The sequence below is a fragment of the Monopterus albus genome, unplaced genomic scaffold, assembly GCF_001952655.1.
Source record: "Monopterus albus unplaced genomic scaffold, M_albus_1.0 scaffold115.1, whole genome shotgun sequence".
Classification (NCBI taxonomy): Eukaryota; Metazoa; Chordata; class Actinopteri; order Synbranchiformes; family Synbranchidae; genus Monopterus; species Monopterus albus.
The window spans coordinates 52,205-75,049 of record NW_018127995.1 but is presented as its reverse complement, the minus strand read 5'-3'; the positions used below and the strand labels follow the sequence as shown (position 1 = coordinate 75,049).

Here is a 22,845-nt window from a genome sequence, read left to right as displayed (position 1 = left end):
GGCTCAGGGCCTGGCCCTCCTCTCTGCTCCTGGTCACCTCCTCAGAGATCAGAACCAGATCCTTCTGACAGGAGACATCAGCAACTGTTCAGACTTCACTTTAAGCTACAGAAGTTGGTGTTTTCCATGCATGGAGTGAGTTTTATCCTAAAACATATTCTGAAAATGCTCTAGTCTCTGGACGGGATTTGCGCAAAAGAACCAACATACAAAATCACCGGCTGCATGCTTTATGGTCATTCATCACCTACACCTTTCAACCTTTATGACCCACTGGGTGTCTCCTACCTCCAGAGCCTTGTGTTGTCTCAGCAGTGTCTGGATAGACTGCAGGTCGTGGTCATGGTCTTCTGAGTCCAGCACAGCCTCCTTCTCAGCCATCCAGCCCTTCAGCTCATCCACATCATGATTAAACTGATGAACCTCCCTCGCAGCCTGCAGACACTGTTAGGCGAGGACCGTTATACGACTGTGACCTTCACCACCAAACCTGCATCGTGCACCACGACAGCGTCCTACCTGTTCTCTGGTCCTGATGCTGCTGTTGAGGTCATCCCACAGCCTGCTGAGAGCATCGTCTCTCCTCCGGACCTGAGCGTCCTGCTGCAGCCCTCGGCCAAGCTGCTGCACCGAGGTCAGCCGGGTCCGACCAAGACCGGACACCTCTGACACCAGAACCTCCAGCTTCTTCTGAAGGACCTAAAGACGGACAGATGAGAAGTGTAGAGTAATAAGAACCATTACGGAGACTATGTTCTCTCCATATTCATGGGTCCAAACCATTGGATCCAGTCCAAACTGGCACTGTGTCCAAAGCTGACATGCATAAATTCATTTTAAAAAAAGAGGGACCCAGTCTGAGCAGACCTGAGGATACTAAACTGGGAAAGAGCAGCAATATAACAAATTTAAAGTCATGGAAACTAAATCCAACAATAAACTGTTACACAGTCTAATTTATAGACTTAATCTAAAGTCCTGGTTTTACCTCCTGCACCAGCAGTAAAACACTCTGCAGCCAACTGGACTACAGACAGAAGATCGTCATTTTCTAGCCAATTTAATTTCTGCCAATCAAATTCCTAAGGCTATAGTGTTTTAATGATATAAACCTGTAACACAGGCTGCTAATTGCCTTGTTGTTTTCTCATCTGCAGTGAAAACTGCATTTAGATCAACACAGGAAACTTCAGATCTCCTCACCTTGTTCTCGTGTTCTCACCTCTACATCCTCCAGATCCTGCCCGCAGTCTTCGGACTCTGCTGTGGTCTTCTTGGAGGCCAGCCATGTTTGTAGTTCTTTGGCCTCGCTCTCAAACACATAGAGACGGAGCTGATCTTCAAGAGCAGCTCGACGAGAGGCAGAACGTCGGCAGAGAGTCTCAAAGTGTTGGAGAAGAGCGAGGAGAGAGTCCCTGACCAGGTGGCTGAGACACAGACAGACAGACTGCTGATAATATGTCAGACCAACATGCTGGTTTTCAAAAATACACAAACTAAATATGGCCAGATTTAAATGTAATACATTAAAAAATTAATATACCCATTTCCAGCTAAAAGTAATGGTGAAGAATAACTGTTGAGTACAATTTTAAGGTTGTACTATTTCCATTTTACACTACTTTATACTTCTACTAAACTACTTTTCACAGGGAAACAGACTTTTCATTACCACATTAACAGTTTTAGCTGTAACTTACTTTTCAGATATAGACTGTAACATTAAGATTTGGTAATATTTTACATTATGATCATAAGATAAGCTGATAAATACAAAGTTAAAGATTAAATCAGTGGCTTCCAGCCATTCTGACATGTGATGAGCTGGTGTCTGGTTGGGGTCCACACAGAAATAAGTTAGCATTCTCCTCTAAAGAGCAACTCCTCTGCTAAACTTCGCAGATGTTTTCATTTAAATCAAAAATCAGATAAACATCCAAATAAAGAGCTTTGTTTTTCTTTCCTCTCTCATCAGTTGTCTCATGACCCCTCAGATTTATCCTGAGACTCTTTTGAGGGGCCTCACACCTAGGTTGGCAACCACTGGACTGAGCTAACCAACAACAAATAAAATACTTAAAAGTTGCTCCACCTCAAGCAGCTACAACATTAAAATGCTGCATATTCATTGTTGCATCAGTATTAATAATCGACCCTGAAGCTGTGCTATTGGTGCATTTGCTCAGGTAAAGAAGCTGAATCTGAGGACTACCACTGGCTGCAGGTGTTTACACAGACAGCCATGTGCCTCTCCACCTGTCGGGGTGTCCCAGGTGCTGCAGCGACGCGCCGCTCTCCTGCAGCCTCTCCACCGTCCTCCTCTGGTTCTCCAGCTCCACGTCCACAGAGTCCAGCCTCCTCAGCAGAGCCTCTGTCAGCTCCTCACTCCTCCCACAGTCCCGAGACTCTAAACCTGCCTGCTGCTCGTCCAACCACAGCTCCAGCTCTGACACCTCAGCAGACACACACACACACACACACCTTTATGGAACTGCGCTTTAACACTGAATAGCAACACATCCGCTGCACACCCCCGTCTATTTATAATGCTTGTCAACCTTAAACCTAAAGGCAAAGCCTAAGTCACGTCTACTTTAAGTAGTAGTAATTTCTTTTCCTTTATTTTTCTATTGTGAGAGGACATTTAGACCTAATTGATCAGATCACAGAGCTGAACTGAATCTATGACTTGGACTTATTTAGAACAAAGGTGCTGGTCCTTTTCCGTACAGACCGTTACAGGGACAGTGTTACCTCAGTGAGGAACGTGTGGATGCTGAGTGCCTCCCGCAGGAGTTTCCCCCTCTTCTCTGCCTCCGTCATCAGCTCCTCGTGGAGACTCTTCAGCTCCTGCAGACGCTCCCGGATGTCATGAGACGCAAAGTGACGACCTCTGACCTGAGAAAGTCGATATAATGTAGCAATAAACGATCAGTGTCTTTTGTTGTTTAGCTCCTTACACTGTAACATCCACATACTTGACAGTACATGCCAAAGAGTTTTAACAGTGCCTGGCACCAGAGATGCTGAGTGACTGGTTCCTCACCAGGCTATGCCCCGCCTCCTGAACTGCCTGAACCAATGGGCCACGGCTTGAGATCTCCTGCATCACAGCCTAAAAAAAAAACAAACAGGAACCAGAAGTGATTGTTGAGCTTTTATGCTGCTTTTCACTCAACATTCACTCTGTGCAGATGATCTTTTAATATATAGGTATAATTTAAATATGTCCCTTCAATGTGCAGAATTACTACAACAGTAATATTTCACTTCAGTTTATCTAGCTGGGTTTACACACAAACATGCAGTACAGTGTGCTACACAAAACAAACAGGAAGATTCAGCAAAGAAATGGACACATTGAAAACTTAGATGAAAATGCAAATGAATATTAAAAATAAGAAACTTAAAGATAAAAAGAGGACATTAAAGAAAGACGAACGTTAAAAACTCCAGATGAAACTGGTTATAGACTCACAGGACAAGTGAAGTTACTCCTTAAAACACAGTATTATAAACTGTTTAAACAGAAACCACGGATCAACCTGAAACCATGAGTCAATTAACGCCAATCAACAGAGGTTAATAAAAATCTTTCAGGTCAGTTTTCAGGACAAAAAGCATCAAACATTTAAGCTTCGCTGGCTTCTCCAACCTGAGGATTGTCCCTTTTAGATGACATATAATTTAACTGAGGATTCAGGTGTTTATATCTGTGGTAACTTTAAATGAAGGATTCAGAGCCAAGTGTCTTTAAACGTCAGTGGTCACCTGGTGTTTGTGGAGCAGCTGCTGGGTGCTGCTCAGGGAGCTGCCCCAGTCTCTGGCAGTGATGGAGGCCAGTCTGTCGCTCAGCCAGGCCGCCTCCTCCTCCAGGTCTCTGGAGAACTGGAAGAGAAGCTGCCAAGCCTCCAGGGCTTCCCTGCGGCGCTGCAGGGGCTCCGACAGACTGTTGTACCTGATGGAGTAGACGTTAGCATGCCTGATATCAGCAGTGGAAGTACTACTCAGATCATTTACTTAATGAAAAGTGGACGAGTGTAAAACGACCTCATTCAAATTTTAACTTAAGTACAAAAGTATTAGCATCAACACATGTTGAAGTACTTGAAGTCATCACTTTAATGTTGTAGCTGGTCAAGGTGATAATGTTAGCTACCTTTGAAGCACTATAATTCAAAGTACTTCTCATTCTGCCAGGCAGCTTGTGAATTTCCCAACAGGGTCTTGTGATTATCATGATTGTTGAAGTTATCAAATACATGTAGTGCAGTAAAAAGAGTAATATTTATCTCATATATATTACTGTCAGACCTGTTGATGGTGTGTGCCACTCTGGACTGGATCTCCTCAGCCAGGAAGTTTCCCTGAGACTGGAAGGTCTTTGCTGTGTCCACCAGACCCTGGTAAAAACATATGGCATGCAGTATATATATATACAGTATACTGCTACTCGCCGTGCGCTGACATCACTACAGCAGCGCACTGGTCAGGCCATGAACAAGTGACTGGACAGAAATGGTCTCCAAGTTTTAAACAAAAGAAAATATAGAAAATCAGGGACTTGGGAAAAGTGCACAGGATACTGAACAGGTCACCACTGTTCAGATGTCACGCACCTGGATTCTGTCTCTGTGTCCATCCACCTCCTCTTCCAGCCCCTGCAGAGACTTCAGCAGCCTGCCGACAGATGGCAGGTCGCTGCCACAGTCCTCATTGGCCAGTTCCCTCTCTACTGACCCCACCCACTGGTCCATGTCATCCAGTGAGCGATGGAACTGCAGCGCCTTACAACACACACACAAAAAAACCAACATAATGAAGACTTGGCTCCATATTTCACTTTTCTTTTATTCATATTTTGCCAAACTACACATGGAAAGATTCAGTTTTAGCCATGTTCCAGATGAACTATCATATGGTCTGGACAAAGAAAGCTGTCACCAGATGATGGGAAAACCAGATCCACAAATGTTGATGATGTCTGGTAAGATGTGCATGTGACCTGCAGATGTGTGTGTACCTGGTAGGCCTCCTGCAGTCGGGCTTTCTTCTCCTTGCAGTTGTGGACCAGAGTGTCCCAGTTGTCTGTCAGCTCTCTGAGTCGCAGTTGAACCTTTGCTTCAGCTGAGCCAGACTCTGAGAGCAGCTTCTCCCCTTCCTGAAAAACAGGTCCGCACATGGTACGACATTAAGAATGACAATGTTACAGTAATGTGTTGAAACTAATAGAACAAAAATGCAATACGCATCTGAAAACGCTAATTAAAAACTGTTTATTCTGCAGTTATGCTGTGGATTATGACAACTCAGTGTTTCTGTTGTGTGCTTCTGCTTGGGAGCTTTACAGAAGGAACAAAACATGGACAGATCTGACACAGTGCCATGGGACCCAAGACAAGAGAGGATTTTACCATACTACACTGTCACAAGACAATCTCTGTGAGGACCGTCATTCCCATAACCTTAACCGTCACAGTGCCTGCCTACCCCCAACCCTGACTGAAATCCAATTCTAATCTGAACCCTCAAACAGCCCTCTGAGGGTGTGAGGACTGGACAGCGTGTCCTCGCAGTGTGCTGCAGAAATGTCCTCACTTTCCAAAAATGTCCTCTCTCCCATAGTATAACACCAAAAATGGTCCTTACAAATATAGTCATACAAGTACACACACACAAACAATGGACCTTGGTGAGGGTGTCCACTCTGTAGCGGTTCGCGAGGATCTCGGCCTCGAAGCTCTGATGTTTCAGCAGTTTGGCCTGAAGGTTGGTGGGTTCCCTCCAGCTCTCATCCAACGCCACGGCATTACGCTCATTCAGCCACACACACACCTGGAAAACACACACACACATTTACTTTTCACACCTAGAAAACACACACCTGACAGTAGTTCATAACAGTCAAGTAAAGTTCAGTAGATCACCTGGTAGCTACTGGACAAGAACTGCTGCAGCTGCAGTGATCGATCCAGGGCTTTGTGTCGAGACCTGCTCTGCTGCTGCAGCTGACTCCACCTACCGACACACAGGTCGTCACACAGACAGGTGTATAATCACTTTTCTACAGAGCCTCATCTGCACACGGAATAACTCAATTGTGCTTTTGAAATGTGTCCCTGATCAACTTAAACAGTTGTTTGAATGTTAGCAATATTGTTCAACTCTGTGTTGCATTAATTCCTGAGCACAAATCAGTAGTTTGAGCAAAACTGACTGATTCCTGTGCATTTTTTCTACATGAGAAGTACCAGCTATGTAACTTTATTTCTAGATAAGAGGCTGAGATCAACGTCCTCGATGCCTCTCAGAGAAACTTAAGTGTTACAGCAGCACAAAAAAAAAAACAGGATAACACAATAATAATAGTCACCAAACGTGTACATTTATGTACATTCAACATTCGAAATCATCTGGCAACGTCCACAGATGCTTTACCAGCAGTAAATAGAAAACAGAAGACATTGCCACCTGAAAAATCAGCTGTCAGAAGAGTTTCGCTCTCAGTGCTGCCTCTCACCTGGCAGCGAGCGATCTGCTCTTGGCTCGGATGTTGTCGGAGTCGTAGTGCTTCTGCTGGATCATCTTCTGGGCCAGTTTCTCCACCTGGTCCAGCTGGTCCACCTGAGCCTCCAGAGCCTCCTCAAACTGAGTCTGTTTCCTCTGCAGAGTCTCCACCTCCGTCACTGAGCTCTGAAAACACAAAGATATCAGTCAGAGGAAGATTCTGTGCTGAGCAACTGAAAACTATATTCTCTTTTATATAACGTAGCTGTTTTGAAAATCTGTGATACTTTTGACAAATTGAAAGCGTCTCTGCACAGCGGGACATTTTCTAAACAAGATTATCTTTACCCCGAGGTCGTGGTTGGAGAGGAAGGCCTCCTTGTTGCTGAGCCAGCTCTCACACTGCTCCACAGAGGCCAGGAAGACCTGCAAGACGAAGAGAGGAGGCCGTGAAAGAGTGACCCCGTCCTAGCACTGAAGCTGTGGCTGATGGTTGTGTTAGACCAGAGAACAAAGAAAAACCATCACGCTGAGCTAGAGCAGAGTTTCTCAGCTGTGTGGCTGAACATTTGATGTGATGCTGTGGACATTTCTAACACTTACACCTACATTTCTAACTAGCAGGTTACTTTGCCCTGTGCTATTGTGCACCAGTGTCCTGGTGAGAGGCAAAGTGAATTTGTGCTCAGAATCCATGGCCATAATAATCAGTCCACATTAACAAGCCCTGATTTACATGAACTGGGTCCTATAAAAGTGAACAAACCAGAGGGAGAATTACAGGAGCTACAATGGAAATGTCAGGTTCGGCTGTGTGAAGAGTTTTACTGGACAACTTCACTACGCCTGGTGAAAAAAGTCACCGCATGAAATCCTCCACCTGCTGGAGACACCAAACACTTACATATATATCCAGGTAGTGCCCATCATTAAGGCTTTTCAGACTATTTTGCAGATAAATCCCATTTAAACTGCAGAGCTACTTGTCCTGCATTCAGAAAATGTTGACTCTGGTGCCAAATACATATTTTGGATTTAAAATGCTGCATGCACAAAGGCTGTCAGCTTATGTGGCTAGCTAGAGCCTTAAATATCTTTACCTGAGGACAAGGCTGACACCTTCCAAGTAAGGTGCAAAATATGGGAAAGATCTTCTACATATTACACCTGTACATCTGTGATTTGTCTGCTGTGAATCACCATGTTTTGTCTTTTATATAATCAAATAAATCTCACCAGACTCTGGCTCTACTCATTCTAGTTAGATTTTTTATTGTGCACTTTAATTTTATAATTTCTCTTTCCTTTGATGTGCTAATATTATTTTATATAATTTATCAATCAATGTGTTAATTGTGTATAAAAGCATGAAGAGTCATGGTTCTATTTGTTACAGTGACTGAATCATTTGTACATTGTTGAGGTATATTCAGATAAAAAGAGAATAAGAAATAACCACATCTAAATAATGACATACTCTGCACTGTGATTCATACAGAATGTTACTTGGTCGTGGATCCCCACCTGCAGGGTGCGGGCCTGCTCCAGGGTCTGGTGGCGGTCCAGCCAGGCTCGGTCCAGTCTGGCTTTGGCCTCCTCTAGCTGGGTCACAGCCTTCTGGATCTCTGCCTTCGCACTGTGACCGGACCGGACTAGACCCAGGCCAAAGTCCCGAACAGAGTCGTCGCGCTCGGCACGGGCATCGATCTCTGTCTGGAACAATACACAGTGTAATGCTGCATCTGGCTGGTGGACAGTTTTAACAGGAGCACTCCACCACACTCACACCACACTCTGCTGGTTCTCTGGGGACGACCCTCACCTTCCAGTCCTGATGCTCCACGATGAGCCGGTCGGCCTCGGCTCTGGTCTTGGGAAGGCCTTTCTCTGCCATCTCACTGCTCTGTTTGATGCTCCACTCCAACAGGAGGCGCTGGTTGGCTTTGAACAGCTGCAGCTGGTGAGCCTCCTGCAGCTTCTCCTTCCTAAATAAACAACGCTTGAGTCCATCTGCTCACTTACACACTTGTGAGCCGTCTGGTTGAGGTGAACAATTAGTGTTCTCTCCTCAAAATCACGATTTGAAAGAGAAGACGCTGATTTTTAATTAGTAATTAACTAATTCAAGCTAGATTTAACTGAACTCTACTACTTCTTCTGCTAAAAATAAAACTTGTGACCTTCACCTGTGTTTGACCTCTTTGTCCAGAGTCTTCAGAGCTTTGTGGACCTCCTTCTGTTTGTTCTTCAGTTTGTCACTCATCACTGATCGAGCCTTCAGGTGATCGGACACCTCCCTCTCCAGGGCCTGGTGAGGGGCGATAGGCACTGTAGCTTCACTCTACACCGTACACTAGGATGCTAAATGACCTTATACTTATATAGCACTTTTCTACGGACTGAAGCAGACTCAACGTGCTTTACACTATTTCCCCTGTGCCCAAGTCATTCGCTCACACAGATGTGCACCCTCTCTCACACACTCAAAGTATTTTATTATCCGTGAGTAATGAATGCAGTTTTATTCTCCTGTCATATCCCTCTAAGAACTGATTCACTGCAAAATGTAGAACAGACACTGCATGAATGTGCAGAGTAATCAGTGGAAAATGTACAGCAGCAAGAAACCTTTCACCGCTATAAAGTAGTTTCCAGCAAGATGCCTTATTTCTAAACGCTGGTGATGTGCACATAGAGACTATCATGACACTGTGACAACATGCTCTCTGCAATCCGCAGTGGTAAAGGGAAACCCACCTGTAGTACGTGGACATTGGATCCACAATGACAAAGAAAATCTGTTCAGGATACGCCTTCATTTTGGGTGCAGAAATGTGGAAATGAGCTGGTTCCTTGCCTGAGCTCCTTGCCTCACCTTTAACCTCTCCAGGATGACCCCGGCTTCTCTCTCTGTTTCCTCATGGCGTCTGATCAGGTTCTCTACACTCTCCACGTCACTACCACAGTCCTGGCCCTGCAGCAGCAGCATCTACAGGGAGAGGGGAGGAACGTCGTTACAATACGAGAACTCCAGCACAGCACTGCTCTGTGTTATCTGCAGGTAGAAGCAGCTGACTGACCTTCTCGTTGGCTCTGTCTCTGACCTCTTCCAGCTCTCTGATGAGGGCATGCACCACCAGCGCCCCCTCCAGCTTCTTCCTATATTTATTCAGGTCTCCATGAAACTTGCTCCACCTGGAAGAGATGAGAGGATGGTGTAAAACTCAGAACAAACCGCCCACGGAGGCCGAAGAGATGAAATGTGTGTGTCACCTGTCGTTGAGCTGCTGTCTCCTCTGCCTGACAGTCACCAGCTCGTCAGCGCTCTGTCTCTTCTCCAGCCTGGCTGCCAGTCTGTTGATGGCTGTGATGTGAGCTTCATCCACCGTAACTTCCTACACATTAAACAGACCTTCATCATCATCCTCATCGGAGAGCTTGTTTGGCCGACTAGAGCCGACCTAGGGTGGTCTGACCCTCAAACTGAAGACTCAACATGCGTGTTTTCCAGAGTGTCTCTGTTCAGCTCTCTGGCCTTGTGTAAGTTGTGACTGATATGGAATTTAGTTTCACTGCTTCATTCCTGTTTGAACTTTCAATTTTTTTAATTAACCTATATTTTATCAGGGAAAACCAGCACTGTCAGCACTTACTGGTCCATCTCGGTCATGTCAGAGCTGTGCTAGTTACTGCTGGCAGAAACCCAAATGCTTCCTGCTGCTGCTTCACATTAATAGCTTCCCATCAGAGAGGCTGGCATTGTGCATCCCTCACAACTATCTCCCCCCCAAAATCAACAGTCAAACACAGGGCGCCCTCACCCCATCTCCAGTTCCCCTGAACTCGCCGAGCTTCTTCAGCAGCTGAACTCCGTGTTCATAATCCTCTCCAACATCTCCAACATTGATCATCACCTCCTGAAACACAGACATTCCCCACTGAATACACACTGTAATTACAGCGCACGCACACACACACACACACACACACACACACACACACCCCCAAATTTGCCTGTCTCCTACCCTGTGTCTGATCCATGCCTCCACCTCTTCCACCTTTTGCAGGAACTCCAGGAAGTCTCTGTTATCTTCCAGAGCTTTCCCTCTGGTGGCCACTGCCTTCTTCAGCTCCTCCCAGTGGAGCTGCAGGGTGCCTGAGCTCCTCTTCACCTCCTTGGACCTCGGGTGGTGAAGAGAGACCAGCTTCTCACCGGCCTGGAGGCAGAGAAGGAGATGGAAGTCTACATGGTCCTGGTTGAGATATTTCAGCCAAGTAAAGATCCTGGCAGGTTTCTGGTTAAATGCTTGGTTAGAGTGGAAATTCTGCATGTGGACAGGAAGTTGGATGTTGGGCCTAGACATGGTCCACGCCAACGACAAAGTCTGGCCCAGACACGCAGACACTGCTGCACGTCTCAACCCATCTCATTGTCTCCTCACATTCGATCTTGTTCCTCATCACCTTTCAGCTTTTATTTTCCAATATTTCTCTTAATTTCTTCATGTTTTCCTCTCACCTAACTTTCCTCACTTCATTTAATCTCACCAAATCTCATATTAGTGATAACACTTTCAGCTTTTCCCGTTTAGGGGTCGCCACAGCGAATCGTCATACTGACGACTCGCATGTTGACATTTGGCACATGTTTTACGCCGGATGCCCTTCCTGACGCAACCCTGATTTGAACCCGGGCCGCAGCGGCGAGAGCGCTGTGCCTTAACCACTAGCCTACCAGGGATGGCTATTAGTTTCTTAAACTCCCACTCATAGGAAAAACTCTATACAATTTAAAACGATGCATAGCAGCACGGGGGAGATAAAAGACCCCATGCCTGCTTATGTAGCGGGCTCAGTATCTCACGCCACCCACTCTCACCTCCTCATATCAAGCCACGTCTGTCCTGAGCTCATTTAATCTCCATAACATTACTGGGCTTCAATTACCTTCAACCTTATCTCACTTGAACTCATCAAATTTCATCATCTCATTTAATCTCACGATATCCCTTTTCATCTAGTCTAACCATGTCTCAGCTTCTTCGTCTCTTCCCATCCTACCTGCAGTACAGCTCTGATGATCTCACTGTGAGCCAGGATTTCAGCCTCAAACACCTGATGTTTCTGGAGGAGCTTCATCTTGGTTTGCAGGTCACTGAGGTCAGCTTTACTGTCCTCTGCCATCTTCTGCATCCGCTCAGACACCCACTCCTCTGCCTGACACACAGAAACAAAATGTTTCAGAACAGAATGGCAAAGAACTGAAGTAAATTATTTGATGTGAGACAATGTTGGTCAAATTTGATTCATTCAAAGATAAAAACCAAAAACATCCTTGGACTCTTCTTTGTATAAGAACATTCAGGGACGTTCCAGCTTCCAAAAACTCTCCAAGGTATCTGATTGTTCAGCTGGTTACCTGTGCAACATCTCGGTTGAAGACACACAACAGCCTGGAAAGCTCCAGCTCCTTCCTGCGTTTGACCGACAGCTCCTTGATCTGACCACGTCTCTGGAGGAGGGCCTTGAGCTTGGTTTGGACCCGCCCACTCTTGTCTCTGTTCAGCTGTGCCTTCAGACGCTCAGCCAGCTCCTTCAGAGAGGACAGCTGGACCGAAGAGACAGAGGGAGGTTTAAGTAAAGCAGAATACAGCAGCATTTTACACCAGGCGGGAAGGAGCACTGCGAGATGATATAAAGTAAAGAGACCAAAGTTCCCACTAAAGAATGTCAACAAGGTTGAAAAACACAGACAAAAGTCTATCAAAGCATCAACATACTCTCTTCAAAAGCACATTACTTTGCCACTTACCCAATACTGTGTCCAAATTACTCTGTGATTGGAATATATAATGTTCAACCTAAAGCTCATTACATACACATCTGATGCAGGGGTGGCCAATTCCAGTCCTCGAGGGCCGCTGTCCTGCTTGTTTTCCAACTATCCCTGCCTGACCTGCTGCTGATTACCTGGCTCAGGTGTGTTCAGCCAGTCAGAAGCTGGAAAATACCATCTTAGATGAAAGTGGAGTGAGGAAAGACAAAGTGAATTGGTATATTCCAGCTTCTGAGAGGACAGTGGCCCTCGAGGAATGGAATTGGCCACCCCTGCATCAGATGGACCCTGATCCCTTTTGTGAACCAATTTCCAGAGGTGTGAATTTTGGACGCCTTTAATTCTACTAATTATCCTCAGTAACTTAGTCATTTAGTTTGTTTGATTTAAAGAGCTGCACATTTGCCACAAATGTGAAACTGTGAGTTATCTGCAGCTCGACACCCCAGTACAGAAGCAGGGCAGACCTTTTCCTCCTGCGAGCTGAGCAGCTTCTCAAAGGCTTCGTGACGTTTGATTAAACCCTCCGTCTCATCAACGGTGTTTCCCAGAGTGCTGTTCTGTAAAAGGATCTGTGGACACACAGCAGAGGTTTTACTGCTGATGAGAGACTGAATCTCATTTCTCACGGTCCCCTAGAGAACAAACCCAGAGCGCACCTCCTGTGAGCTGGACGTCTTGTCCAAGCTGTCAACGTCTCTGTAGAAAACCTGCTCCAGGTGAACTGTTTCTAACCAGCTTTGTTTCTTGTTCCACTGCTCCTCCACTTTGTCTCGTTCTGCCTGCAGCGCATCAAGCTTCTCCAACACCTGGAAGAACCATGAGGAAACATGTTCATACACCAGACTGAACCAACACATCCGCAGTTCATAAAAATAAAAATAAAAAACATTACTGGTCCTCCTCACCTCCTTCCAGTTGCTCCTGTCCCGAGTCTGCAGCTCCTCGCCCATGTCCAGTGCCTGCTGGTAGGTCTCCTGTCTCGCCTCCATCTCTGCCCACAGCTGCTGGTGCTGGGTGAGCTGGAGGTCAGCAGTGGCCACGTCACTGATGCTCTCCTCAGCGGCCATCGCACCAATCATTTGGCTGCACCACAGGAAGTAGTCCTGCGCCTGAAGAGCAGAAAGACACTTCGATGAGTGACTGAGAGGCATGGTGGGATTGTTAATGATGTTCAACTATCATCTGTCTTCACCGTGTTAAGGAACAGGTATCGCTGGCACGCCAGTTTTAGCTCCTCCTCCCTCTGCTCCGTGTGATGCCGGAGCTCCTCCCACCTCTCCACCACTTCCTGTTGCACTTCCTGTAGGCAGAGCTTTAACTGAGGTGTGCAGAGTTCCAGGATTGAGTCAAAAGCATCCAGCTGCTCCTGTAGCTGAAACACACAAAACATACACACATCAGAAACCAGCATCCTTACAAGATAAAGAAGCTGTTCTGATGATCATTTTCAGCTTCACAGGAAAAGTCCAGCTAATGTTTTTGTTTGACCTGCCAGGTTTCAGCCAGTCAGTATCAAAAATCCAACTTCTAGAATTTGATCTTTGAAAATTTCTCCACAGTTTCTGGAAATTCTGTTGTTCCATCACTGTGTTGGAGAAGCTGTGGTTCAGGAGGCAGATCAGGTCGTCCCTGGTGTCTCCAGTCCACATGTCCAAGTGTCTTTAGGCAAGAACCCTAAGTTGCTCCCAGTGACCATCAGAGTGTGTGTGTGTGAATGGCTGTATGGGGTGAATGGGCAAATTCTGTAAAGGGCTAGAAAACAACAGCGCTTAATAACTATATTAAAAATCAGTTTCATTCAGCAGTTCTGACTTTCTGAGATTCACTAAAAGTGTTGTTCATTAATATCCTTATTACAGTAACATTAACCTCTGAGTCTGAAAAAACTGGACTTAGAACTCAGAACTGATGAAGCCTCTTGGATGAGAGGTGAAACGACCTCAACCTAGAAATCTAAGTCCAGTTGATTTTTTCAATTAACCTCTGAGTGTCTATACCTGTTGCTCTGTGACAGCGAGCTCATAGAGCAGAGCCTCGTGTTTCCTCAGCTGTGACACAACTCCTCGCATATCCTTCGCCACATCATCAGGGATGCTCTTCTGTCGCTCCTACCGAGAACCAGAGGAAAGAGAGAAAGAGACTGAGGGTTCAATTTCAACACAAATCCAGCGAATGGCCAGATGGACAGACGGATACCTGGATGAGTGTCAGCGCATCGGTCAGGTCCTGGTAAAAGCGGTGACACTCCTCGGCTCTCTGCAGCTGATCCTGGCGCTCTCTAGCCACGGCCTTCAAATCCTCCCAGCATGCACTGCAGACAAACAATATCAGAATTAACAAAATGGGAGCAAAACAAAAATAAAGACAACATGTGACACAGACTGAGTACAGCTGCATCAGCCTCTAGCCATGTTCTTCCTTTTCTGTCAGTTGTTTCTCCCGCTCTTGTCTTTCCGCTGTAGTTCTGTGACAGCGTCCTTCCTTCCTCCCTTCCATGTGTCCTTCTGGCTGTTAGGTTTGACACTACTCGCTTCTCTACACACCTCACCATAAAGTAACAACAAAAAGCCTTTTTAATGCATTATTTCAAAAGTATGTTGGTGCAAACAGTTCACCAGTGTTTGTTTACTGTTTTGGAATTTGAATTTGAATGCTGAACCTTGAGAAAATGATTGAAGATGTGGCTGTAACGCTTTCAACAAGTAAAAGAACATTTCTAAATTCATCCGCGTTAGCCACCGACTCACTGCAGTATGTCCTTGGCCTCCTGTGTGTGTACCTGAGCTGCTGCAATGTGTCTTTTACTGCAGAGCTCTGTGGGTGTTTGCTGCGGATCAGTCGAGCACCCACATCGCTGCAGCTCTGCAGTCTCTCCTCTCCGACCTCCAGATGCTTCAGGAAGCCGTCAAACTTCCCACGAAGCAACTGAAACATCACCCACACACACAGGATCTCCATTATTGGTGAAGACACAGTTTGTATTGTAAAGATGAACTGCACGGTGATTGCAGAGGCTGAGAACAGCTGTGGTTGATATTTGTCTTTCTATATGTCCCTAATTTGGAGATTATAGGTTAAATGCTAGTACGGTATTATCTTGAGATTTGCATTTCAGAGTCTCATTACCTCAGTACAGCAAACGGTGCATTGCTTTAGTTGTTTTGGAATCATGACAAGCTATGTGCTGAAAATGAACAGTTGCAGCTCTAGTTCATCGCTGTGACACTTGCAGAGATTTAACACCTGCTCTGTAGAAGCCATCCTCTTTTCAGCTTCAGCTTTTTTACAGATGGTGTGATGTTTGCTTCCAGAATTTGCTGGTATTTAGTGGAATCCATTCTTCCCTCCACCCGTGCAATGTTTCCTGTGCCACTGGCTGCAACACAACCCCAGAGCATGATAGATCCACCCCCATGCTTAATAGTTGGCAAGGTGTTCTTTTCATGAAATGCTGCTCCTTTTTTTCTCCAAACATGCCTTTGCTGATTGTGTCCAAAGAGTTCTATTTTAACTTCATCAGTCCACAGCACTTGTTTCCAAAACGCATCGGGCTTCTGTAGATGTCCTGTTGCATACTTCAGACGTTGGATTTTATGATGGGGACGCAGATAAGGTTTTCTTCTGCTGACTCTTCCATGAAGGCCTTGTCTGTGCAAGCATCGCTGCACAGTGGAACGGTGCACCACCACTCCTGAGTCTGCTAAATCTTCCTGCAGGTTTTTTGCAGTCAAATGGGGGTTTTGATTTGTCTTTCTGACCAGCATACGAGCAGTTCTGTCCGAGAGTTTTCTTGGTCTTCCAGATCTCATCTTGACCTCCACAGTTCCCCTGATCTGCCATCTCTTAATTACATTTCTTACTGTGGAAACTGCAAGCTGACAACGCTTTGCTATCTTCTTGTAGCCTTCTCCTGCATTGTGGGCGTCAATAACTTTCATTTTCAGGGTCTTACACAGCTGCTTAGAGGAACCCATGGTTGCTGGGTGTCCACAAGTGTGTGCACAAGGTTTGAAGAGTCAAAGTATTTGTACAGCTTTGAAATTGGCATTTACCAATGACAGCTGTTGCTGTGCATCAGATCTAACGAGCTGATTAAGGTCTGATACCTTGTGAGAGACTTTGAGACTCTGGAACTCTTAGGGTGCCCAAACTTTTGCACCATGCCATAATAATGTTTTTATTTTTTATTTTTGTTCAATTTATGGCATAAGAAGTAACTATGCATCACTGTTTGCAGAAAATATTGTGCATTTTTTCCATTTCCAAGAGAAACTGTGTTAACATCTGTTCAAATAAAAAAATCACCAAAATCTGTTATTTATCAAGGGGTGCCTAAACTTTTGCATAAGACTGTATATAGATACTCAGTACTCACATTAGCCAGTTAACGGTCTAAACACAGCCGCGGTTGAAAACATTTTTACCTGAACGTGCTGGTAGTCGTTGCCCAGGTCCTGAGACTCTGCAGTCTGTCTCTGCTGGTTCATCCAGTCTTCCAGCTCTAAGGACTCTCTTATGAACTCGTGGAGATGGAGAACTTCTCCTAATCTTTGACCCCTGACACATGGACATGGACACACACAGGTGCAGAGACGGATGTAAAATAAGGCCTATAACAGTGAGGAAAGAGCAGGACAGGACACTAAGAGACAGCATTTCACTGTGTGGGATCCAGATCAGGGTTTATGAGAAGGGACTGAACTCTAGTTAACTATCATGGAAATTCTTCTTCTGTGTTGTAATTCATGTCAGCATGCAGAGTGCTGGATGTTCTCTGACAAGCGCTGCCCTGAGTTAACACACAGCGTGGTCACAGTCCAGGTGTTCATCATTCCTCCTTCTCTTGTTTGTGTTTGATGACTTGGATTCTTCACCACCTCTTGTGTTTATCTCGTATTCTCCCAGACAGCATAGCAACAAACCCAACATGTGCTCCTCATCTTAAACACTCTTCTGGACAACAGAATCTCTATAGTAAGTTGCCACTCATTCTGTTAGAGCCAGTACAGTAATCATCCTCTTTTCCCACATGCATTCTCAGGCACTGACTCGTGAATCTGTGACTCAACACATATCGACATAAGAATTAAAGACATCAGTACCTGATATTCTGGACCTAATGTGTTAATTTATCACAAAAATTAAATATAAGATAGCTATGATTGACTATTATATATGAAATATATTTTATTTTGCAGAAATGCAATGATAAGAATTAAGGAAAGTCACAGAAGTAATGTCGTCTGCATTCAGAGTAATAGGTGTGACAGGTGTACATGGCACAGTGGGTCTATACTCACATCTTTAGATGGTATTGATATTGAATTTGTTCACAAACAAATCTAATCACTGCTTGAAATAAAAAAACAACATGAGGTACAGTGGGGCTGCCATTTATAAGACATTTCATTATAAGAAAAAAAAATCTGGAAATATTCCTGAAGCATCAACCACACAATCAAACGGAGCCACACTATCCACAGCATTAAAAGAAGCTAAAATATTCCATAAGATAATAAAATCATAGCTTAGACCTTTACCTCCTCTGTTCAACTCTACAACATTCCGCTTTTGATCCAATGATGTTACCGGGTGTTGAAACTAGAGACACAGCAGTGTGACCGTGTATTTACCTGAGAGCAGCCTGATGCTGCAGCTGCTGGTTCAGGATGCTCAGACGGCTGTAGGGCCTTCTGAGCTCCTGCAGGCTCCAGCTCTGAGCCGCCTGCTCCACCTGGTCTCCCAGCTCCTCCACCTCCACCTCCAGCACCTTTAGCTGGCCCTCCAACACCTGCACAACCATGAGGGAACGCCAGTATTCATGCTGCTATATTTCACATTTAGGCAAAAAGTAGAATCTGCTCTAACAATGTTTTTTATTTACTGTGCAATGTTTTCTTGTTGATGTGCAAATAACTAGAACGCAAAACAAACAGCAGAGACTAGAAATACCGAATCTTGGTATCAGAATCGAAGTAAAAAGGCAAAATCACATAATATAAACATGAATAAAGTAAAATATAATATATGAGTAACAAGGATTCTTTTCATTCATTTTCACTCCTACATTTTCATATTCTACATTTTAAATTGTCTTTCGAGTATAAAGTTTTGTTAATAAATGTTTTGGAAAATAATTTCTAAATATTTCAGCTGTCACCAAAGGATGCTAGCGATTCTAAGCATCTTATTTTGATTGAGGAGGAGTTCCACAGGGAGCAAGCTGGGGTCCCCTCTGGTTTAGGTAAAGTCCAGACCTTTCAGCATGCATGTTGTACCTGGTGTTTGGTGACGAGACTCTGTGTGGCCAGTTGGTCTTTGCCGTAGTCATCAGTGTTCACCAGACTGAGTGTCTCCGTTAGCCTGGACTCCAGCTCTGAGAAGTCCAACAGCAGCTGGTGACGGATTGCATGAAGACAAAATTCAGACCAAGACACAGATTTGGTTGTTAAATCTTAATTCAACATGCATGTAAGATTCATCTGTATCTGAAAAAGTGTCCAGTTGTTTTATATAAATCTCTGTGCTCTGGTACACATCTTCTCCCTCTAGTTTCCATCCATCCATCCATCCATCCCTTTTCCTCCGCTTGTCTGGGACCGGGTCGCGGGGCCAGCAGTCTAAGCAAAGATGCCCAGACTTCCCTCTCTCCAGACACTTCCTCCAGCTCCTCCAGGGAATGCGAGTCTCCAGGCGGTACCTCTCAACCTCCCGCACAAGCTCGGTGAGGTGACATTCCATGTCCTCAGGGCTAGTTTCCGTGTCTAGAGATCGGGTCATTGGGGCCCCTGCCTTCGACTGCTGCCTGATCCACTGTGCACCAGCCCCTTACGAATCCTCCTGCAGGTGGTGGGCCCACGGGAGGGCGTCCCCACGTTGCTCGTTCGGGCTAAGCCCGGCCAGGCCCCGTGGGAAAAGGCCCGGCCACCAGGCGCTCGCATTCGAGCCCCAACCCCGGGCCTGGCTCCAGGGTGGGGCCCCGGTTGCGCCATACCAGGAGATGTCACGGTCCTTGATTTTGATTTTTTCATAAGGGGTTTTGAACCTGTTTGCCTTGGGAGACCCTACCAGGGGCATATAACCCCCGACAACACAGCTCCTAGGATCACTCGGGTACTTTAAACCCCTCCACCACAATAAGGTGGCGGTTCTAGTCTCCCATGAGGTAATTAAAATGTCAAAATCATTCAGGTTCCCAGTTCTCTGCAGCTTGTATTTTGTTACACAAGGGAAAATGCACATTGTGCGGTCAGTATTAAGTTTGAAGTTACCTTATTTTTTGTCTGTCTGGCTGCTGTATGTATCATAACTAATGCTTTTTGTACAGGGGGGGATCTTAAATAATGTTAGAGGAAAATGGGGAAACCACAACATTGCAAAGAAAAACTTGTAATTAACCGAACCACTAATTTCACTGCCACCACCTGATTTTGTTTTCTTAATGCACTTTGACAGCAGCCGAGGAACAGAAAGTACTGACTGTGCTGCACAGAATTTAGTATTTGAGATAACAACATCCCTATCTCACCTGCTCCCTGGTGATGGCCTTGCTCAGGTGAGCTGCTCTCCTGTCGCAGGCCTCGACCAGCTCGTCCCACTCTACAATCAGATGATTGCACCTGCAACAAAACAGCAGATGGTGTGTTTGTGCGACTTTATCTTGCACAAGGAAACCTCTAGAACATTTCTTTTGTCATGTATTAACTGACTAAGTGCTGCCTAATGAACTGCTGTGTTCGAGAGTGTGTCTGTGTGTTATTAAGTTTATTAACTCCTGGCCAAAGTGTAAATCAACCAAGCCACCAGCTCAGATGTCTGCTGCAGGAAATCACTGGTACTTTTTACTTAACTACATGTATTTGAGAGCTGTTGTTACTGGTAATGATTGACTTATAAAAACTATAAATATCTGATTGATTATTACAGATCATGCAGACCCACACAGGTGATTTCAGTCATATATCTCATTAAACCTTTCAAGCTGGAGTTGTGCAACGCTCTGCTAGAATTTACCAAATAAGGATGATAAAGTACGGCAACTTGTCCCAGAACAAAACAAACTAGAACACAGAAGATTAAAGAAATATCATCTGTTGAAATACACCCTGAAAATGGTGCTCTGCATGAGAAGTACTTTTGTTTTTGATGATTTAAGTATTTAATTATTATAACTGCATGGGCTGATTTTCTTCACAAGTACCTTTAGTTGATAATACTTTGTTTTAAATACAGGACTTTTACTTCCAACAGCTTTTGAACTGTGGTAATGCTGCTCTGGCTCAAAGGATCCGAGTACTTCTTCCACTACTGATAAACAGAGTAAGAATGGCACCTCTGCAGCACTTCCTCTCCATCTGATTTGCTGGATTTGGCCAAGCCCTGCCCCTTCTCCAGGACGTGGTTCAAATGTTTTCGATGGGCCTTCACTTCGGCCTGCAGCTCCTAGATAAATACATACAAGCCTGGTGTGAGCTAAACCTGGAATATTCATCTTTACAGCCATCAGTTCACATCCTGAGGCATTTAGATGAACACATGAGAGACTCCTTGGCTTGAACTGTAACACAGCTGGTACCTTATGTTTCTGCATGAGGCTGATGGCTCCAGCCAGGGACTTATCATAGTCTGTGGATCCATAGGCAGGAACATGTTCAGAGATCCAGCCGAGCTCCAGGTCCACATCATGATAAAACTCAAACAGCAGCACAGATGCCACCAGCTGAGCTCGACGCCAGTCCAGAGGCTTCTGGAGGGACTTGAACCTGCAGCAGAGTTTAGTATGTCAAAACCATGTGGTTCAGGTTGTTGCTGTATGTCTACGGTCAGTGATGTTCCCAACGACTTTTTACTCTTCACACTGACAGAGTTGTGTTAAAAACACAAACACGGGAGGTGGAACTGTTCACAGACAGCCCATCGTCATGGCTGTCATGTGTTTGTGTGTGTGAAATAAGATTTAACCTAGTTTAAATCAATATGCGGTGATCACTGCTGATTGTGTGGCGCCCCAAATAAGTCAATGCATGAGAAACACTGTACAGTAATAAAGAAAGGACCTTTTGAAATGACTGTTTTGCTCATTGGTGATATTTATACTGTACTTTGTTCATGGGTGCAGATGGAAGATTTGAATCATATTTTATCGGAAGTCAAATCTAGAAATCTTAGTGTAAAAGAAGAGTATCACTTCATTAGCTTTTTAAAAATCTGCCACCACCACATCACTTTATCAACTAAAGATTTTAGCTGTTGATAAAAATACACACACAAATGTGAACCCAAACTGTAATTAATGTAAATAATGTTTCCACCTTAGACACCAACACTGTGCACTGGTTTTCTAAAACCTTACAGCTCCAGAATTAGACACAGATGAACAATACAGCTGTTCTAAACACAGATGTTAACTCAACCTGTTACAGGGAACGCAGCCTATTTTCTACAAGGTTTTACAATTATAGAACTTGTAGCATATCTGAATGACATTTATACAATCATACAACCATCCATGGTTCCTGTGCTCGAAAATCACATTCACTCTCTGGACAAGTTGACACATTATTACGTGTAACAATTTAAGGCTTGCTTTAAATCAACAGTTTGCCTTTAAGCCCTGCAGAGCTAACTGAGTCACTCACAAAGTAAGGTAAGTGTCGGTCTCCTGGAGGATCCTGCGAGAGTCAAAGTGGTTGGAGGCCAGGTGTTTGGCCCTGCTGACAATGGAGTTGATCTTCTCTGCCAGCTCCTTGGCCTCCTGCTCCAGCTGCTGATGCTCCTACACACACAGACACCCGTTACTGACCGCTAACAGGCTGTCAAAGCACAATCAGTGTCCAGCTCCACATTCACAAATGTAGCCTAACTAGACTGGATAGGTGTATGCCTCACTGGGCCTCAGCGAGCTCACCTTCAGCAGCTGTCGGCTGGAGCGCAGGTCGTGACCTTTGGCTGCATTGTTCAGCATCCACTGGATGGCCTCGATCTTCAGCTTGGCGTCCTGAGGACGGAGAGACGACGTTGACCAGGCTGACAGAAAACTCAGGGCTTGATAAGAAGTGATGAACGTCATAGCAACTGTCTCATGACAGCCACCTGTTATCACTAAGGTTACTGTCTACTGCAGCAGACAAGACCTTTACACACAGTTTCAGAGTTTTTAACAACATCTAAGGGAACAGAATTAAATAATCTTAAGACTAAGACCTGCACATACTCTGGAAAAGTTTGAAAGAATAATTTTCAGCTAAAACAGGCTGAAATTTGGGAAATGATTTTCGTAGCTTCTTGTAAAATTATACCAGTGGCTAGAGATTCATTCCACTGGATAGTTACATCATATAAAAGATCGCTGGTTTGTCCATCAGTTAATCACAAAGTGGGTTAGAGATTCGGTCAGTTAATACGTCACTAAGTCAGCTCATCTTTCAGCCAGTGATTTACCTGCAGCAGCTCCATCAGCTGCTCCTGCTGTCCCCCCTGTCTCCGCTTGTCTCCTCTTT

General features: G+C 44.9%; 1 protein-coding gene across 1 annotated transcript in view; it reads right to left on the bottom strand.

Moving 5' to 3' along the window:
• sptbn5 (spectrin, beta, non-erythrocytic 5) overlaps positions 1 to 22,845 on the bottom strand; it is a 55,987-nt gene that overhangs the window by 12,059 nt on the left and 21,083 nt on the right. Inside the window, exons 31-71 of the mRNA XM_020611531.1 lie at positions 22,787 to 22,841; positions 22,254 to 22,343; positions 21,985 to 22,121; positions 20,922 to 21,108; positions 20,679 to 20,788; positions 19,875 to 19,965; positions 18,625 to 18,741; positions 17,980 to 18,137; positions 16,771 to 16,903; positions 15,126 to 15,271; positions 14,543 to 14,657; positions 14,344 to 14,454; positions 13,539 to 13,718; positions 13,252 to 13,455; positions 13,003 to 13,152; positions 12,811 to 12,915; positions 11,927 to 12,115; positions 11,569 to 11,724; positions 10,533 to 10,724; positions 10,329 to 10,424; positions 9,781 to 9,902; positions 9,588 to 9,702; positions 9,383 to 9,496; positions 8,694 to 8,815; positions 8,330 to 8,492; positions 8,032 to 8,220; positions 6,856 to 6,933; positions 6,521 to 6,693; positions 5,928 to 6,018; positions 5,689 to 5,835; positions 5,024 to 5,161; positions 4,620 to 4,787; positions 4,315 to 4,403; positions 3,772 to 3,958; positions 3,047 to 3,115; positions 2,755 to 2,898; positions 2,257 to 2,453; positions 1,223 to 1,427; positions 520 to 699; positions 289 to 444; positions 1 to 64 (exon numbers count right to left, since the gene is read on the bottom strand). Coding sequence (XP_020467187.1) covers positions 1 to 64; positions 289 to 444; positions 520 to 699; positions 1,223 to 1,427; positions 2,257 to 2,453; positions 2,755 to 2,898; positions 3,047 to 3,115; positions 3,772 to 3,958; positions 4,315 to 4,403; positions 4,620 to 4,787; positions 5,024 to 5,161; positions 5,689 to 5,835; positions 5,928 to 6,018; positions 6,521 to 6,693; positions 6,856 to 6,933; positions 8,032 to 8,220; positions 8,330 to 8,492; positions 8,694 to 8,815; positions 9,383 to 9,496; positions 9,588 to 9,702; positions 9,781 to 9,902; positions 10,329 to 10,424; positions 10,533 to 10,724; positions 11,569 to 11,724; positions 11,927 to 12,115; positions 12,811 to 12,915; positions 13,003 to 13,152; positions 13,252 to 13,455; positions 13,539 to 13,718; positions 14,344 to 14,454; positions 14,543 to 14,657; positions 15,126 to 15,271; positions 16,771 to 16,903; positions 17,980 to 18,137; positions 18,625 to 18,741; positions 19,875 to 19,965; positions 20,679 to 20,788; positions 20,922 to 21,108; positions 21,985 to 22,121; positions 22,254 to 22,343; positions 22,787 to 22,841 — 5,633 coding nt within the window. The remainder of the gene's footprint in view (positions 65 to 288; positions 445 to 519; positions 700 to 1,222; positions 1,428 to 2,256; positions 2,454 to 2,754; positions 2,899 to 3,046; positions 3,116 to 3,771; positions 3,959 to 4,314; positions 4,404 to 4,619; positions 4,788 to 5,023; positions 5,162 to 5,688; positions 5,836 to 5,927; positions 6,019 to 6,520; positions 6,694 to 6,855; positions 6,934 to 8,031; positions 8,221 to 8,329; positions 8,493 to 8,693; positions 8,816 to 9,382; positions 9,497 to 9,587; positions 9,703 to 9,780; positions 9,903 to 10,328; positions 10,425 to 10,532; positions 10,725 to 11,568; positions 11,725 to 11,926; positions 12,116 to 12,810; positions 12,916 to 13,002; positions 13,153 to 13,251; positions 13,456 to 13,538; positions 13,719 to 14,343; positions 14,455 to 14,542; positions 14,658 to 15,125; positions 15,272 to 16,770; positions 16,904 to 17,979; positions 18,138 to 18,624; positions 18,742 to 19,874; positions 19,966 to 20,678; positions 20,789 to 20,921; positions 21,109 to 21,984; positions 22,122 to 22,253; positions 22,344 to 22,786; positions 22,842 to 22,845) is intronic.